The sequence below is a fragment of the Quercus suber genome, unplaced genomic scaffold (assembly GCF_002906115.3).
Source record: "Quercus suber isolate HL8 unplaced genomic scaffold, Cork oak 2.0 scaffold_418, whole genome shotgun sequence".
Classification (NCBI taxonomy): domain Eukaryota; kingdom Viridiplantae; phylum Streptophyta; class Magnoliopsida; order Fagales; family Fagaceae; genus Quercus; species Quercus suber.
Window position 1 is genome coordinate 388,904 of NW_027069869.1, and position 11,627 is coordinate 400,530.

The 11,627-nt window shown below is 33.1% G+C and overlaps 2 protein-coding genes across 2 annotated transcripts; one reads left to right on the forward strand and one right to left on the reverse strand.

The window, feature by feature from the left end:
• Positions 1 to 2,241: 2,241 nt before the first annotated feature.
• Positions 2,242 to 2,694, forward strand: LOC136062475 (putative RING-H2 finger protein ATL71). The gene has a single exon (XM_065761550.1). The coding sequence runs from the start codon at positions 2,242 to 2,244 to the stop codon at positions 2,692 to 2,694; it is 453 nt and encodes a 150-aa protein (XP_065617622.1).
• Positions 2,695 to 8,682: 5,988 nt separating this feature from the next.
• Positions 8,683 to 9,832, reverse strand: LOC136062476 (cucumber peeling cupredoxin-like). Its single transcript, XM_065761551.1, has 2 exons — positions 9,613 to 9,832; positions 8,683 to 9,167 (listed from the first exon to the last, which is right to left on the reverse strand). Exons 1-2 carry the CDS (start codon positions 9,830 to 9,832, stop codon positions 8,683 to 8,685), a joined length of 705 nt encoding a protein of 234 aa, XP_065617623.1.
• Between the last annotated feature and the right edge of the window lie 1,795 nt (positions 9,833 to 11,627).

Here is an 11,627-nt window from a genome sequence, read left to right on the forward strand (position 1 = left end):
AAGTTTTATGCTTCTTTAGGATTGTAAAACATTTCATTAAAATTTTAGTAATTCTGTTTCTAAACAGTCAAAAATTAAATGAAGGGAAAAAAAATGTCGCACACCAAATTAACGGGCTTAAGATGCGTCCCATTATTAGAGTACTTGGATCAATTCACTAGATTTGTGAGCGGAAGGATTTTCTCTGTGGGTTTAGCCCACGTACTCCTTATGTTCAACAATCCTTAATGGCTTGTTTGGAAGTTTAGAGAGGGAGGAGAGTAGAGGGGAGTAGAGGGAAGGGGAGTAGTGGGGAGGAGAGTAGAGGAGAATGATTCACCTTCACCTTATTTGGATGTTTTTAAAATTAGTAAGGGGGAAGGGAGTAATTAGTCCTTCCCCTTGTGTAATTTTGTTAATATAATAAGGGTAAATTAAGTAATTTACTTGGTCAATAGTTTATGTACTCTACTCTCCCTCCAAATCTCTCCAATTTGGGGGAATTAAAATTGGGGGGCTAGAGCGAGTCCAAACCCCTCCCCCTCATTCTTTAAAAAACTTCCAAACAAGGTAATTGCATTACTCTCCCTCCCTCTACTCTACTCCCCCTCCTTTTTTAAACATCCAAACATGCCATAAGTCCAATTAGACAACTTACTTCTCGTACCCAGTAATCCTCGTAGGCAAATTGTTTGAATTGTTGACTAGTCCAACAAATATGATTGAAGTAGGGTTGTTCAAAAAACTGTCCAACCTGATCCAGCTTGAATGGTTACTGTCAATTTTGACCACTAAAAATTGTTGGCAGAAGTTGGAGTGTTTATTTATTTAATATTTTTTTAATTCGATAATCACAACAATAAAGGGAAGAAGTTTCAAATCCTAAATCTCCCAACAAATTGTTAACCCCTCTCTCTCTCTCTCTCTCTCTTCATCCCTACTAAACACCCTCAACCAAAACTCGATTGTTCTCCTAAAATTGGAGTATTATTGACATTAACAAAGAAATCAATTGAAAGCAATTTGAGAAAGTTCTCAACTTAGAAAGATTGAATCAAATAATGGGTCTACACTTGTTTGTTTCGATATTAACATTTTCTAGAAAATGAATCTTTTTTAAAATGTATCTTTTAGAAAACTAACTCATTTTTATAAGTTTGGTAGCAACTTTAAAATGAGTTAGAAATTATCTTTTGACTTCTCTTATTTAGCTTGATCTGAGATTTAAAAAAAAAAAAAAAAAATCTACTAAAATTTTATGAAAAAATAGAAAACAACTTCATCTCAAACTAAGCTAAATAAAGGAAGTCAATAGATAATTTTCCTTTAACCCAATTTTTCTGATACTACCAAATACCCAAAAAAAAAAAAAAAATCTATCATTAGTATTAAGAAAACTAATTATTAATCCAACTAAGTCATTTGTACAAGTTTTTAGTATTTGGGGGGTGAAAAAAGTTGGTAATACTAATCTAGTCCTTGCATCCTTGGCACTCCCTTACAGCACGGGGCCGACAGAGAAATTCAAGCATCTCCATCCACGACTGGCCGGTTAACAATATATATCTCCCTCATATTCGTGATTTGCGGGCATATTTCAATAAGGTTACAAGTATAAGATTTAGGATCAAGGAGATTTTAAATTATTTTGTGAGAGAATGGAAAAAATTTTGAAATGGTTGTTAACATCATAAAACCCATTGCTAGATCACCTAGTTTATTCCCTCAATTCTTCTTGATAGACCTGTTAAAGAAAAGGAAAAGCAAAAACAAAAACAAAAAAAATCTCTTACTTTCCTTCTAGGTAGTCTTGCCCCAAATAATAATTAATAATTTGAGCAAGTTAAAATATAAATATATATATATATATAGAAAATATTAACTTATTGTTGGAAACCGTACCTCGTTGTTTGGATAAATTACCTTGTAGGTAATTCCATATCCAAGTCAGTCTAGCTTTCCATATACACGAGAAAAATGATTTCTTTGCACTATAGCTCAATGAAAAACAAAAACTAAAGAAATAAAGAAAAGGGTAGGTAGATAATGTTAGAGAGGATAGATTTTTCATTATTAAAAGCAATGGTTTGATGTTAGAGAGGTGGGATTCCTCATTATTAGTAGAAGATCTCCGATGGAATTCTCCTAACTCACATACCAAAATCTCTCTCCTGACAACTTTCATTCCCTTATATTCCATTCAACAATTGTTCAAAAGTGATTTCAAGAACAACAATACGCAATCCAGTGATATATACTACCATGGATGCCACTAACCAATTAGTTGAGACCATCTTGTTCTCCTTGTGTCTGTTCCTAGTAGTCGTATTCTTAACCCTTGCTTCCTTCTTTTGCACCCGCTTTCACACCCACAGAAACTTGCCACAAGTCGCTAGTGCCCGAAACACTGGCACCAATGAAGTAGGCCTTGATGAATCCACTCTCCACAGCTTCCCAAAGGTTCTCTATGGCCAATCTAATCTCAAAAAGAGCAGCTCAACTTCCCCTTGTTGCTCCATATGCTTAATGGAATATAAAGAAACTGACATGCTGCAGTTGATGCCGGATTGTGGCCATCTCTTCCATCTTCATTGCATCAACTCATGGTTAAGGCTGCACCCCACATGTCCAATATGCCGGACCTTGCCAGTTCCGATTCCGGGCGCTATTACTCCAGTCAATCAAGTTCCTCTCTTGGCAACACAACAAGTGTGATTAGAGGCATGCAATGGACAATCAGAATATCTTTTGTGGGGGGTTTGTAATAAAACATTCAGATCAATGTTTATAGGTGATGTTTTTGCTCTCCCTTGATGATTTCATATACAATATAAGCATTGTTATTGTTTGTTTACATTTTGATTTTTTTCTTTTTTCTTTTTTTTTGGGGGGGGGGGGGGGGGGGGGGGGGGGACGGGGACAATCAATACCTTCCGGAATTGTGCCATGCTGATGTCGGTGTGTTGTAGAGTTCATAGATATCTTATCTTAGAATATATAAAAAGAGTGACTTTGGCTTGATTTTTTTTTTGTAGTGTAATGGGAGCTGAAATTACGTTGTTAACTCTAAAGGCATATATACTGTTTTTCATTTTTTTTTAATCTGATCTGGATAAAAAGACTGAGCTGGTATATTACCATTCCTCCATACACATTGCTGATAAAAGACTGAAAACCACGAAACTCATGAGAAAAGGAATTAATACCATGCAGAACAGAAGCTATAGAAGAAGCGGGGGGGGGGGGGGGGGGTGATGATTTTCCTGCAATGCAATTTTCAATCACAAGGGAATTACCCTTCTGCAGGATAATTTCTCGAATATCGATGTCATGAGCAAACAAAAAGCCCTCTTTAAAAGCTTTGGCTTCAACCTCCATAGGACCAAAGACAGTAGTAACAATTTCTTACTAATTGCAGCGATCACCTTGTCTTGACTGTCATGAACTAAAACCCAATCCCAGCCTGGTGTTGAGTCTGAAATATAGCTCCATCCACATTTACTTTGTATACATGATCTGCAGGTGGAATCCAATTTTGACAGCTAACGTCTTTAGCAATAACTGTATTCTCATTGGCTAGCTGTTTGATATTCTCGAATGTAATTTGCACTCCTTTCTATCACAGCTTGATTAGTCTTCACCTTGCCCCCATGCCTCTTATTATTCCGATTTGACCACATCTCCCATGCAATTATCACCACCAAAGTAAGAGCTCCATCGTCTATTTCCCTGGAAAAAATTAAAAACCATAACAAGTCCATAAATTCCAAAAAAGTAAGGTTGCTGTCAACACCAAAAAAAGGAACCAATTCCCAAATATCCTTCGCACATCCACAGCCCCATAGAACATGACCAGAGGTTTCAAAACCATTTCTACATTCCTCACGTGTCATCCCCCACAATACCACGCTTCTTGAGATTAGAGAGATTTGGTAAAATATTTTTACAAGCACACTAAGCAAAGATTTTCACTATACTAGGAATTGTAAGCTCCATATTCTTCTCCAAAAGTTCTTTATATCACCATCAGAGGATCTGCCACTTGTGTCCTGACGATATCTTAAATCCATAGCTACCTTGTAGGCACTTCTAACAGAAAAAAACACCATTGGCTGTGGAATTTCAAATCAAAGAATCATCCGGAAGATAAGTTGGACTAAGAGGCATTCCCAAAATTAATAACATATGACGGATCAAATCTATGGGGTTGTAATAAAAAAAGTTGTAGATATAACAAGCACACACTACATCTAATTATCGACATGGTGTAGTTTTTAGAAAAACAAGAATATGCTCATAGAGGAGGTTCAGAAGTACTTCGGCATTTTTCTAGGTTTGGGGTTGTAAGCATACTATTCTATTCTGATCTATACCACAAGATCTTCAACCCCAAGGATAAAGAAAGCTTCAATTACTCTCAAAATAAACATCATCGTGTGTTAAGCTCAACAAGCCAAGATGCAAGGCCCTGGCCTAGTTTTAAGCCCATTTATTGTTAGATGCCTCAAAATTAAGCAAAAAAATAACTAAAAAGTCTATTCTCCCTCTAAATTCAAGAGGCTAATCATCTCGAATCGATTAATTTGTCTTTCAATTATCCTGGTTCAAACATTAGTATGTCCGGAAATCAAACATAAGATAGGGATTGCGTCAAGTTAAATTCAAATAAAGTGATTAAGTTGAATTCAAATAATATCATGTAGATGATTAGGGGATTAAGATTGCATTTCATTTCAAATTGATAGCTGAAAGATAGATTAATCAATTCGAAGTGACTTGCCTCTTGAACTTAAAAGAGAAAATAAACTTTTTAGTTAATTTTCTATTTAATTCTCATTAACGTCTTCCACATTAAATAGCTAATGATGAAATAACATCATCACAATCTAATCCTAACAAATGGGAACCAACTCCTATTTAAATTTAAATATAACTTGAAATGAAATGCAATTATAATCCCCTAATTAGTTACATGATATTACTTGAATTCAACTTAAGAACTTTATTTGAAGTTAACTTGAAATGATCTTTATCTTATGTAGTCTGATTTCCAGACATTACATCGACATCTCAAAGTATCGTATGTCATGCCACTCACTTATCCTAAATTACTCTCTTCCATTTTCATCTTGTTGAGAATCAATTCTGGTCAGCTCCCTAATTGGCTAGAACCTTCACCAACCCTAAAAGCTTCCAAAGAACTTTAAATATGACCCTACCTTATCAATTCAAGGGATTCGAAAACTCTCATATACTAAAACTCTATCGAAATGTTATTGTTATATACTTTTTTTTCCTTTGAGACCTAAGTAGAGAGGGTAGATTTTGCAAGTGTCTAGCTAATTGAGATTTTTGGCACGCAGCGGCTAGGAAACTAATCTTTCACTCATATTTTGCAACTTTCAACATTACATCTCATTCATTTCGATTAGTTCATCTAAGGTTCAAAGCCAATAAACATAGCCTTACCAAAACCTTTTCCAATCCGTTGTTCTAAACACACATTGCTGCGATAACAAATTTCAACTGAGAGATCAGTCATCAACTTTATATCTAATGGAGTAAGGCATAAATCTTCTCAGGGGTGGCTCCATATTGAAGCCAGGATGGTCCTTTGACCGTCCTGGCTTGGAAAAAAAATTTATATAAAAATTTTAAAATTTTTAAAATTTTTTATTCTTAAAAATAAAAATTGTGACAATCCTAAAATTTTTTTAGGCCCAACATAATTAAACTTTAGAAAAAATTTAACAACAAACTTGGTTGTAGACTAAGACTACAACTCCACTCAATATTTTTTTTATTGGAAGTGAATTTTGATAAATCCACCATTGAATTACATTTTTTTTTTCTTCTATTCTTCATGCTTGCAAATTTCAAAAATATCAAAGATTAATAACTATGTCATCAATCAAATGTTCAATAATATCAAATTGGCATGAAATTTGGCGTGTTTTAAGAACAAAGAATGCAATTCAATGGTTAGATTTTTAAAATATGTAATTATATTAATTTGTTTAGTGAGAGATGTAACTTTAGGCTACAACTAAGTTTGTAGCCAAACTTTGTCCTTATACTTTGGCTCCCTTAACAATATATTAGGCCCTTACAATCAAAAAGAAAAATTCCAAGAAACTTTTTGAAAGAGATGTAAATTACAACATTGATAATAAAACTATAATGAAACGATTTCAAAATTAAAAACTATAGATTGCAACATTGATAATAAGACTATAATAATGAAAAGATTTCAAAATTAAAAAACTCGTAAAAGGAAATTGTTAGATTTTATATATTTGCGTGTTTTTTTTTCCCTTTTTGGTTGTCAATATGTAAAATTCCCTTTTTAATAGATTTTGTATAATTTAAATTTCTTAATGAACACCCTGGAAAAAATTCATGGAACTGCCTCTAAATCGGTGGTAGAGCCACTTAAGGACCAGGGGGTAAAAAAAAAAAAAAAAAATTTGAAATATCCTAAATAAATTGAAAATTCTTAAATAACCTACCACCAACCTGATAATATACATATATATTTAAGAAAATATAAAAATAAACACAATTTTTATTTAAATAAAATACAATCCACAAATACATGTCAACAAATTACAATAATTACACATTTAGCATCTTTAAAATGAACACATAGGTATTTTAATGAAAAAAATTCCAATTTTCATCCCAACACATCTAGGGATTACTTGTACACAATAAAAAAATTAAAAAATCTAAAACTTTGTTGATATGCTGAACCACCAAGTCTCCCACATGGCCACACAGTTGTAGTCTTGCAAAAACAATCTTTCTTACACAGGTGACTCTCTCTCGGTCTCTCTATATCCGCTAAGGACTTGGCCTTTGCGTTCTTCTTTTTCGTCTTTCAGACTTTCAGTTCTTTCTCTTTGCCTTCTTCTCACCACTGCCTTTGTCTTCTTCTTCTTTCTTTTTTTATCTTTTCAAATTTCAATTATTTGCTTTTCATCTCTTTGTTTAAAAGTACAAGTTTTGTCTCTATGTTTAAAAGTAAAAGTTTTGCAGTAGTGTAGTGTACTATGTGTTCAATTTAGACAAGAAAGGGTGACTCAATTTTGTCTCATTGTCATTGTCATTGTCAGCAACTCATTTCCGTGGGCCCCTCAATTTGTGAAGCTTCCATACTTGTGCAGTGTGCAGTGCTCTATCTATGCCCTTAAAACCGGCTGACCCATAATCTTTTAACATTTTCCAAGTATTTGTTTTTCTTTGTTTTAATTTTTTTATTTTTCTCCGTGGTTACAGTTTTGAACAAAGATGTTTAACTTTTATGTTATTGCATATTTTACGACTTTGCCCATTTCATAATTGATTAAAGATATTAAATTATTTTGTCAATTTTTCTCATAATTGTTTAATTTTAATTAAATATACTTTTGCATATATATATATATATATATATATATATATATATATATATTTAGTTATGAAGTATTTTATATTACTATTTTACATTTTATACACACCCAAAAAAAAAATTATATATGGCTCCTCCAAAATAAATTCCTGACTCCACCATTGCACTGAATCTTTTCAACGATCCATATTTTCTTTCATAATCTCATGTTATTATTATTATTTTTTCAATGTTTTTGTATTGATCTCATATTCTCCATAATCTCATGAGGTTTCTCTTTTTATATGATGATCTTTTAATGAATTTCAATTGAAATTTTCAAACTCAAAGCAAAAAACAAAATGTAAATATAGAAAGAAAACAAGAAACGTGAATTGGCGACGTTAGGAATGTTCGAGATGAAAACCGCTGGACATGGCATTGAATTTAAAAACAAAATTGCAATTATTAATTTTACTGGACCGTTATATATATCTCCGTCAAAAGACAATGCAATTAATTACAGTATCTTTGATTCTAAAAAAAAAAAAAATTACAGTACCTCTAAAGGATGCCTATATATATATATATATATATATTTTTTTTTTTTAATTCACCTTCAAAAGTAATTAATCTTACAAGACACTTTGGGGAAGATTTTGCAAATTTTTGAAGCATAACACTATCTTGTTCATTGTATTAATTTGTATCCTGATTGTGAAAGTGAAAATGTTAGTAAAATTTATAGAATCTGTGCCTCTTCTTTAAATCCGGATTGCCTGAAGTGTCGTGGGGAAAGTGTGAGAGGACCAACTGACTAATCAGAAAAACCAACTTCTTAAAAGGCCAAATCAACGGCCTCTACCAATCCAAAATCATTTTTATTTTGACTGCTAACCAAGCAGCGTACACATTCAAATTCCCACAAGACCAAAAATTTATGTTTCCAACCAATGTTTCCAACTAAGTACACATTTGCAACTTTCTCCACAACAACCAAAAAAAAAAATGTACACATTTGCAAAGGATGTTAAATTTCACTAAGAAATAGAAGAAAATAACACTTTTCTAGCACAATAGTAGCTAGAATTGGACTCTGAATAATTTGGCTGTCATTCACTCTCCCCTTAATATAACATAAACAACTTGCTACCAAGGAAATACAGAAAATCTAGGTAAATTTATTTTTAAAAAAAGATCTCAAATTCAAAATTCCAAACTTCTAATCTCATTCCAATAGCTAGCTAGTGGAACAAGTGGTCGCGTCCTAAAGAATCAAATTTAAAGTAATGCTGCTTATGTTATACCCCAATGCAAATCATAAATTTCCTAGATCATCCAAGCATGGTAAATACCACCATGCACAATCCAAAAGCCCATGTAAATAGGACTTCAGAAGAACTTGTACCGCTCCTTCTAAGCCCCGATGCCGCAGACTTGGAAGCGGGAGCATTAGCTTCTGGAGAATAGCCATAAGGGGATGCCGCTGGGCTTATATTTGGCACTGATGGATTAGATCCATTCCTTGTGCCGGGAGATGATGTGGGCGTTGATGATCGAGGACTAGGAGAAGGAGAAGGTGATGGCAATGGAGTAAGTGGAGATTTATCGGAGCACGCATGCACCTTCACTGAAACCTTGGTCCCAAGAGCACAGTTGTTTGAGAAGTTGCTGATGAAATAGAAGACACCTATCTGATTCAATGGTACAATTGCGGGACCATTGTTGAAGACCTTATAGGGGTTGCACGCAGTGCACCTCTGGTACTCTTGCCTTGACACTTGTATTACATTGTTAACACCCGTCTCAAAGTCAAAACCTACAAGAGAAACAAAAAAAGAACATCATTGGAATTAGGCATGCAAAGGTGTTTGTGCACTACAATATTACTATTGACAAAATTATACTTTTGACCCATAAAATATAGGATTGTTTTCATTTCAGTTTTTTATATTTGAGATTTTTCATTTTGATCCATCAAATTTTATTTTATTTTCAACGTGTTCATTTCACTTGTAAACATAACTAATTTGACAATTAAGCAGAGAAAAGAAGGGGAAGAAATTAGAAATGACACAATTTTATTATGCATAAGGGTCAGATTAATCATGAAAATTGATGAAATGATCATTTTGAAGATGAAATTAAATTTGATAAACCAAAAAAAAAAAAAAGTACTAAAATGAAAACAACCAAAAACAATAAACATCAAAAGTGTAAATTAATTTTATTTTAATTAATAGATATTTAAGTGTGTGAGTTACTGAGAGAGTCGCCGGTTCGGAAGAAATGAGACGAGGACCAGTTGGTGTAATAGTTTGGGGATGGCGCTATGGACCAGATTGAGTCTCCCACTCGGTATCGCACTGCAGGTGGGCACCCAGGTGGGCAACTTCGGCAAGCAGAGGTGCAACCAAACAATGCAGCGACCACTACCAATACCAACATGCCTGATTGAAACAAAGGGTGTCCACGCCTAGCCATAGCAAGAGAGAGAGGGGGGGTTTGTGTTTTTCTCAGTGTTTTTTGGTTCTGACGTAGGTTAGAGAGACAAGAGGCAAAGAACAGAGAATGAATAGGTTAAGGGCACAGCAAGAAAAGAGATGTAACGGTCTATTAATATAGGAGAAGAAATTTAAGTAGAACGTACGTTGAGAATGAATTGTTATTGCTATAAGACCAAAACGGAAAGATGAAGGTGTCAAGTAATTAAAGAATTAAAGTTATCAATTTTTTCATGCTTTTGGCTTTTGCCTCCAGCTCTGGTCAAAGCTCCAAGCCGAGATTTTGTTAAGAAGAGAAAGGAAAAAAAAAAAAAAAAACTCATGACTCATGACATGAAATGTTTTTCAAAACCAGCATTTTTTTTAATGCAACAAAAATGTTATGCATTTACACAATTGATTTTTTTTTTTTTTAATCTTTTTTATGTTTGGAAGGAATTTTGAATACCCATGAGATGAAAGATGAGATCAAGATAACCGTTGCTATAATTATACATTTTTAATGTTTTAGGGTTTTCAGGTTCACAATAAATTTTAAAATCAACATTAAACATGATGTATAACACGGTATCGTATACTCGCATGTTACATTAGCTAAGAAAAAATTACTTTTTTTTTTTTTTAGAAACAGAAAAAATTATTTAATAAATAATTTTTATGTATTCTTAGAACACGGAAAATGATACTCTCTCCTCTCACATTAGAGTAAGGCTACGCATTTAATTCATGACGGAGTCCGCCATAAATGTAAAAGAAATGAGCACAATTTATCGATGCTCTAGGAATGCCTAAATATTTTTCCCCCATTTAACATTCTATTTCTTTCCGTAAATAAAAACTTTTGATTAATACTCCCATCCCAACCTGAGTCCAAATCTTCTGTCCCATTTTTCCTGCTCCACTCTATACTCCACCAATAAATGCTTACCACATGTTCACCTTATTAATTAAATACTACTATTAATTAATAACTGTAGTATTAATAAGTCAATAATAATAATATTTAATTAATTAGGTGAACACGTGGTAAGCATTTATTGGTGGAGTATAGAGTGGAGCAGGAAAAGTGAGACAGAAGATTTGGACTCTCCCAACCTCACACGTTTTTACCTTTTTTTTATGAACACCACACGTTTTTACTAATCCCTTAATTAAGAATTTTGACCAAAAAAAAATTAAACGAAAAAAAGTGAACGTGTCACTTCTCCATTTGAAAAGCTACTTGTCAAGGAACGTTTGTTTTATGCATACTTTGCATATTTGTCAACTTATGATTGGATTACATCACTTATACATAGAACCAACACTAGTAATTTGTAAAAAAAAAAATTCAATCATCACTTAACACATGTACAAGTTGTGATAATTTTTGTAGCAAAGTGTGTCCATAGACTTATTGTTTGAAGAGGTCTTGGATTCAACTCATGGGAATGATAATTTTTATTATTATAAATAATTCAATAGTAATAATGAGGGAGATAGAATTTGAATATTGGATGAAATGAAAATACTAAGAGGTGCTAATCAATTAAGCTATGGCAAATCCATGTTGGGACCAAAGGGGGTCATGACCCCCCAAATATTTTGGAAAAAAATGAGTAGATATATAGATTTTAGAATTATCCCAACTAATTTGAAAATTTCTAAGAAACATTTATCTTTTTCTTTTTTTTTTTCTTTTTTTTTTTTGGGTAAAACTAAGAAACATTTATCATTTTAGCAAACCCCCCCCCCCCCAAAAAAAAAAATCCCCATACCCAGTTAATATACACAAC

Coding starts and splice junctions, on each gene's coding strand:
- LOC136062475 (XM_065761550.1), top strand. CDS start 2,242: ATGGATGCCACTAACCAATTAGTTGAGACCATCTTGTTCTCCTTGTGT.
- LOC136062476 (XM_065761551.1), bottom strand. CDS start 9,832: ATGGCTAGGCGTGGACACCCTTTGTTTCAATCAGGCATGTTGGTATTG. Junction 9,168..9,612: donor CCGAACCGGCGACTCTCTCA/GTAACTCACACA, acceptor TTTCTCTTGTAG/GTTTTGACTTTGAGACGGGT.